Source organism: Cynoglossus semilaevis, chromosome Z, assembly GCF_000523025.1.
Source record: "Cynoglossus semilaevis isolate Cse_v1.0 chromosome Z, Cse_v1.0, whole genome shotgun sequence".
NCBI lineage: Eukaryota > Metazoa > Chordata > Actinopteri > Pleuronectiformes > Cynoglossidae > Cynoglossus > Cynoglossus semilaevis.
In genome coordinates, this window is record NC_024328.1 from 16,740,342 (window position 1) to 16,747,418 (window position 7,077).

At 37.7% G+C, this 7,077-nt stretch overlaps 1 protein-coding gene across 3 annotated transcripts; it reads right to left on the reverse strand.

The window, feature by feature from the left end:
- Positions 1–341: 341 nt before the first annotated feature.
- LOC103398164 (Golgi membrane protein 1) lies at positions 342–5,730 on the reverse strand. 3 transcript variants are annotated; one of them, XM_008336690.3, is made up of 11 exons: positions 5,514–5,730; positions 4,072–4,213; positions 3,772–3,951; positions 3,634–3,688; positions 3,440–3,542; positions 3,150–3,273; positions 2,705–2,861; positions 2,397–2,615; positions 2,131–2,289; positions 1,828–1,966; positions 342–1,325 (listed from the first exon to the last, which is right to left on the reverse strand). In XM_008336690.3, exons 2-10 carry the CDS (start codon positions 4,198–4,200, stop codon positions 1,869–1,871), a joined length of 1,224 nt encoding a protein of 407 aa, XP_008334912.1. In that variant the 5' UTR covers positions 4,201–4,213; positions 5,514–5,730; the 3' UTR covers positions 342–1,325; positions 1,828–1,868. The 3 variants fall into 3 exon arrangements, with proteins under 3 accessions (XP_008334912.1, XP_024909158.1, XP_008334911.1); XM_025053390.1 differs by having other exon boundaries at positions 1,868–1,966; positions 2,397–2,624; XM_008336689.3 differs by having other exon boundaries at positions 2,397–2,624; positions 5,514–5,729.
- Positions 5,731–7,077: the final 1,347 nt, after the last annotated feature.

Consider the following 7,077-nt stretch of genomic DNA (forward strand, 5'->3'; position numbering starts at 1 on the left):
AGAGAATGATCCGTTCATAGTGATTAGTTCACAGCGAAAGATACATTCACGGCAAAAGATTAGTTCACAGTGAAAGATTAGTTTGCAGAGTAATTAGATCGTAGTGAAAGATTAGTTCGCAGAGAGTGATTAGTTCGCAGAGCGTGATTAGTTCACAGTGAGTGATTTGTGAGTGATTCGTGAGTTCAATATGAACAAATATTAAATATGACTCGGTAGTCACGAGTCACGAATCATTCATATCACTCGGGAGTCACGAGTCATATGAACGAATCACTCGCGAACGACACATCACTAGTTTAGAATGATGATTCTGTGTAGCTGGAAATTCTAGATTTAATAACCAGGTGGGCAACAGTATTTTTTTATTTTGAGAAAACCCTTTTTGATACAGCCTTTTATAGTATTAAGTATATATATCAAATGAAGTTTGATCAGAAAAAAAAGTTCATTGTTTCATAGTTTGTAGCAACTAAACTAAACCTAGCATGTTTGAAAACGATTTGAAGTAAAGCCTAAAAGCAGTTGAGCACACGTTTAAATAGTTTCATAGATAATGGTCTGTAATTTGTAAAATGTGGTATTTACTTTGGCCAGTCCAAACCTTTTGATCTACAGTAAACAGAATAACATTGTTTTCAGGAATAACAATGAGCATGGGTATCAATACACTTCCTTCATTGATAACATGCTTTTAAGGCATTGTTCCATCTACTGCTGTGCCGCTGAGCGAAAGGCAGAGGTCATTCATATCATCCAGTCACTAGGATCAGTCCGTGTAATTTTCAACTAATCTCTTTACCCTATAAGTCACAGAGTAAACATGAACAACGAATATAAAACCAATTTACTTATTGTTAAATAAAGAAAACAAATCTAGAACTATTATACTTTTATTTTACTTTTAACACACTCCCATTGACTTAATAGACTCTATAAATATTTATATATGTGAATGCACATAAATGACAAAAATTAACCTCCTCAAAATAGTTGACAATAAAAAAATGATGAGAGAATGGAAGCACCTCAAAATGGAGGCAAATTAGCATTGTTGCCCATTGGTGGTGGCTATTGATCATAACCAGTTACAATTGCTGCAAATGAGTGTTTTAGATGTAGTTAGGAATATCATGTAGGCAGACTTGATTCAGATGACAGAAGACAACTTATCAACCAAATCCTGGATAGAACAAAAAAATGGACAGTGATTTATTTCTTGTTTAGTATGTTTCCACTTCTGCAGTGACCTGTGTGGATCCCAGGTGTTGGAGTGTTAAACATGTTCTGCATCTAAATCCACCCGTGTTCGTCAGATGCCACTCCTGACATCAAAAACAAACAAAAGAAGAATTAGATCTTAAGAATTAGAAGTTAAATACGTGAGGAGAAAGAAAATAACGGCCGGTCATTTTGTGCTGTGAGAAATAACTGAGATTTATGTTGACATTCAAAAAGTAGCTACACTGCATTTTGTATTTGTTAATCTATAAAGGGAAATTGCTGATATGATTAGTGCTAGAGGGATTGCATTGAAATTCCCAGTCCCAGGTTAGGATGAATCAGGAAGGGCAGATAAATGGTTGAATATGATTTCTTCATTGTTGATATGATAAACAATATCAACTTGTAATGAATTAATAATAAGACGATGCTCTACAAATGTTGAGTGTTACTTTTTCTGTCAGTTTGTATTGATCAAATGGATGCAGATGACACAACGATAATAAAATGAACCAATTAATCATTCTTGAAACTGTGTGGGAAATGATGAGTGGATGGGATCAAACTGAAACCATGATGGTCCATTTAAATGTGTCATCTTACATTTATTTGTTACGATGTTGGTGAAGGTCATGAGCACAACCTCATTTCTGTGCCAGCTCTGCTTGTTTGTCTGCTTCAAACTCCCCTTCATTCTCATCATCTCCATTGTAGTCGGCCAGTTCCTCCTCCATATCCAGGTCTGTCACACAGTAGGACATATACAAACACAGACAATCACAGTTTTGTTCATTCTTTATATACAACAGCTTGGTCACTTATTCAGACCGTGTCTCTGAACTTTCTAGGGACATTCAGCAGTCCTGAGATAAACCTGAAAAAAGAGGCAAATTAAAGCACAAATACCTATATTTTCAGCCATTTTATTTCCCGGCATTTTGTCCACTTCTTCTTCTTCCACTATTTGTTTCACTGCATCATAATCATCCGGTTCCTCCAATTTCTGATTAACAGGATTTTCATGGGCCTTCCCCTGGTTATCCAGCATGGGTCCCACACCAAGGTCTGCATGTGAACAAATTTACAACTTCATCATTAAAACTGTGTTGTGTTTTGAGACAACCACCATTTTCAGGAGACATCCATCGTAGACTATAAACTTCTTTTCTTACCTTCTGTTTGCTCCTCCTCTTCGTGAACATCCATCACCCCCACAGCGTTAATTTCACTCAGGTTGTTCTTTACATCTTTGTCAGTTTTTGTCTCACCCACTTGTGTTTTCACAGGGCCATCTGGTGGTCGCATCGTGTCCTGCTTGGCAGCAGCAGCAGAGGGAGACTCCTTTTTACCGACTTCCTTAGGTAGATTCATAGGTGAGTGGTACACTGGGGCATCAGGGGCTGGAATAAAACAAAAAAGAGAAGAAACAAAGCATAATAGAAACAACAAAGTGATTTTTCAAATATTTACTATGTTTTACCATTGTCTACTATGATGTCATTAGTCAGCAGATGAGACACTTTATTTTCTGTGGGCTTAGAAAGGCTTGAGTTCTGGTTGACAGCAGTTTTTATCTGTGCTGGTTCTTCAGCATTTACAGGTTCCCTTTCTTTTGCTGCTCCAGCTTTAGAGTTATCCTGGGAAAGAGAGTAAATATTACATTACATACTGTATTTATTTAAAAAAGAATTTGAGGAAATCCTTTGCATTTAATCTGATTTTGTGTTCTGGTTTCTATTTTGACCTGGAACTCCACATCTCATTTAGTGTTCACTTTTTCTGCTTTCTTTTTATACTATAATATAAATAGTATAAATTATACTATAAATAGGAAGAATTATGTTATAATTTTTTTTTAACTTGATAAACTACATTTCAGACGACCACAATTATATTTCCCATAAGATCAAATTTTGCTGACTCACCACTGAAAGACCACTGGGGGCAGGGTTAAGCTTCTCCATCTTTTTCTTAATTTCAAGTTTAACAGCCTCCACTTTTTCATCACACAGCTCCTTTTGAGACAGGATCTGAGAGTGACAGGTTGTCCTGAATGTGTGTGCAAAGACACGCCCTTTAGAATACATAAAAACTCACCAATACACTCCATTGTGTGTAGTGGTATCATGCAAGCTACAAAAAGCACGGATCAGGATAAAACACTTTGACATTATTAAATTTGACCAAATTTGTAAATTAAATATTGTTTTCCTACATTTCATTTGTGTGTTTGGTGTTCAGGGCATTGATGTTGCCTTGACAACTCTGCAGGTCCTTCTCCTGCTTCGCCAGGTTGTCATTGAGCTGGTTCAATGTAGCTAAAATAGAGATGATCAAGAACCAAGATTAAACTAGTCAGACTTTGATTCTGTAGATTTTGAGAAGACAATGTTTACTTTCAACAGTAACCTCTGAGTTCTTGCGTGGATTTTGCAGAGGATGAAATGTTCTGCTGAATTATGGCCTAAAGGCAAAAAAACACTTTAAAAAAAAATACAACTACTCTCCAAAGCAATTAATTCAGATTTGAACTGGAGGATGTGTGACCTTATCTTTCACACAAGTGTCCCCAGCTGCTTCCATTTGACTCTTGTAGAAACTTTCAATGTGGATGATCTGCTCCTTCAGTTTCTGGATCTCCTCCTGGAACTCGGTCTTCTTCAGCTCTGCGTCTCCTCGCTCTGCTGCTCCCCTCCGTACCTGACCCTCCAACTCATACAGCTTTGTCTGTAACATGCATAGGTCGTTACAACAACTAAATACTATGCCGGCAAAAATCATTCAGACAACACTGAGTTTACCAAAAGCATGAGTCAGATACCACAGAAAAAATGAACGTTAACTGACCTGTAGCTCCAGGTTGCGGGAGCTTGAGACCCAGTAGTTAAATCCGAGAACCAGGATACAGGCAATCAGAGCACCAATCAGGAGAGGGGGTGATCGTCCTCCACGACGTCCGTTTCCCAACCCACCCATGGTTATTTTGTGACTGTTTAGAGACACCACAAACCTCAGCCGGGACATATTTGAAATTTAAAATATATTTTTTTAAAGTCTATCTACTTTCATCAAAACCATATCCCTACAGGTTACTAGTGTTTGCATACACTCACATAGTGGGTGCATACTCTACAGTACAATCATCTTATGCCACTTACCTTTTCTCCCAAAATACAATAGTGTCAATAGTTTATTAACATACACTCAAATAATCCAATCACATGTAATCAGCTGGAAGTCCTAAATGAGCTGTGATTACATCCACAGATCTGAGTACAAAAACCACATTCAGAGGTGGTTTGAGGACACATACAGCCACATTCTTGGACGGACTCTGGTGTCAGGGTAGATTATTGAGCATTTCCTTATTTTCTTTACTCCTTATTTTGTTTTACATTGCACTTTAATCAACACACCAGTAGGCCAGGAAGTAACGACATTCAAAGTGTTTTTTATTTATTTATTTTAATTTTTAGATTTATCATACAATCTTATACAAGAACAAAATATTAAAGAAATCCACAAATCACACTTGGTTGTCCAGGTGATTGTAAAAAGGCTAAACAATAAAGCAATGATTAACTCTACTTCGAAGTCCTGTTTTGAACCTGTTTGCAGGACTTATTTTAAGCCTTTAGAAACTAAATTACTGCATGTCACAACACAATATCTATAACTGTAAATTAATCTAATTATCTAAGGCAGGGGTGTCAAACTAATTTTTACCAGGGGCCACATCAGCAATACAGATCTGCTTGAAGGGCCGGTTGTAAATGGAAGACTGTATAGATCGGGGGACATCAACCCTCAGTCCGCAGAACAGCACCAGTCCATAGGTCATTTGGTACCGGGCCGCAGTTCGACACAGACTAATACATGTTTCTGCAATTGATTATTATTTATTCAACCTACAGATATCGTCCATTGCTGTGTAATAAAAAAGGTTAAGGTTAAGGAACTCTACTGCATGGACTTTACTAAATGCTTTTTAAGCTCCCGTGGGCCACATAGGACTGCTTGGCGGGCCGCATTTGCCCCCCGGGCCTTGAGTTTGACACATGTGATCTAGGGCCACGACTTGTCTTTGTCAGAGATTGTTTTAGGCAATGGTTTCAAACCGGTTCTTTAGGCTATATGAGCTCGACTGTTGGCTGTTTAAGCTGGAAAATCGACCTGGAAATGTATTGCAACGAGTGACAACGAATATGTCACACCTTTACGCCAACGTTACTTATTTACGTTGTTCGGACCTTACAGCTAGCTTGGTCGCTTTTTCTCCATCTACCTACCGTGGACACTGAAGACACGGGGAATTAGACCTGGATCCGGGATGAGAAGAGACACGACAATGTTTTATGAATATTTGCAATTAACAAAACGTGAACACTGAACTGGCTATTTTGTATCCATTGTTACAGCACCAGCGACAGTATAGGAACTAGATATCCCGACAAAACCGAAGAGCAGCGTTGGAAGTTTTTTTCTCTGCGCGTTGTGTTTTGCATTTACGGTAGTACGGGTACTGGTAGCAGTCAAGAAACAGGTAGTCGGCTAAGGGCATATTGAATTTTGCACCATCTATTTCAGGCATTTACTGTTGTCCCTTGCATTTTGCTATTTCTGACATATAAGAGAACACGCCTTTAGGTTTTGTTAGCATTAGCTACTGAAGGCATACAGCACAAATATTAAAAAACAAAACAGAGTTATAAAGAAGTCATGCATTAACCAGGTGTCACTTTTAGTAACGCTTCTCTTTAGCAAAATCCATTCTCTTATGGTGGCTTTATTGCATGTTACCCACAACCAAATATAATTTACTTACATAGAAATAATATCATTGTTTTAAATGTAATTAATGCATTTATACATTCTTTAGATGTGTTTTTGTACATTCAAGACACTGACATTCTTCCAGGTTCTTTTTACATTCCCTTTCGCTCTTCAGTTTAGCAAATGTTGTAAAAGATGGCTGTAAATAGAATTTATAGTTAGTTACCAAAGTGTGTTGATCCATAAACTGTTTTCTAAGTGTGTTAAATAATGGTCTGCTTGATAGGAATTGGTTCTCCTAAAAGTTGTTTTACAATGTAGGTCCATAAAGGATGAGGTCTGTTTCTCATCAAGTATAGGAATCAGATGAACTTTGCCCTAAGAGTAAAACCTAAAGAAAAAACAACTGCCCAGTACTTGTGAAACTTTTTCAATAAAAGGAGCTGCAGTCCTCATACACTTTGGGACTTAGGTGAGCCAGCTCTGCGAAGCTGTTGGTCTCTCTGCTCCCCCTCGCAGTGAGTAAAAAGTACAACGTTGTCAGGTGTGGTTCTTTTCAGGTCATTCTATCTGCGGCAGTTAGATGACAATAGTGGTGATTGAATAACGTAATTTTCGGCACCAACAATGGCCTTGCTAGATGGTGACACAAACTGCTAAGGTCCTCCACTGTTGAAAAAAATGTTCATATTTCATTTTCAACTTTCATATGACTCGTGATTCCCGAATCACATAAAAGATTTTTGACTCGTGAGTCCCGAGTCATATAAAAGATTTGTTCATGGTGAACTCACAAATCACTCACAAATAAGTCTTGAACTAATCACTCATTGCAAACGAATCACTCACTGCAAACTAATAACTCGCTATGAACTAATCACTCACTGTGAACAAATCACTCTCTGCAAACTAATCTTTCACTGTGAACTAATCTTTAACTACGAACAAATCCCTCTCTGCGAACTAATCTTTCACTGCGAACTAATCTTTCACTGTGAACTAATATTTCGCTGTGAACTAATCTTTCGCCATGAACTAATCTTTCGCTATGAACGAATAATTCTCTGTGAACTAATCTTT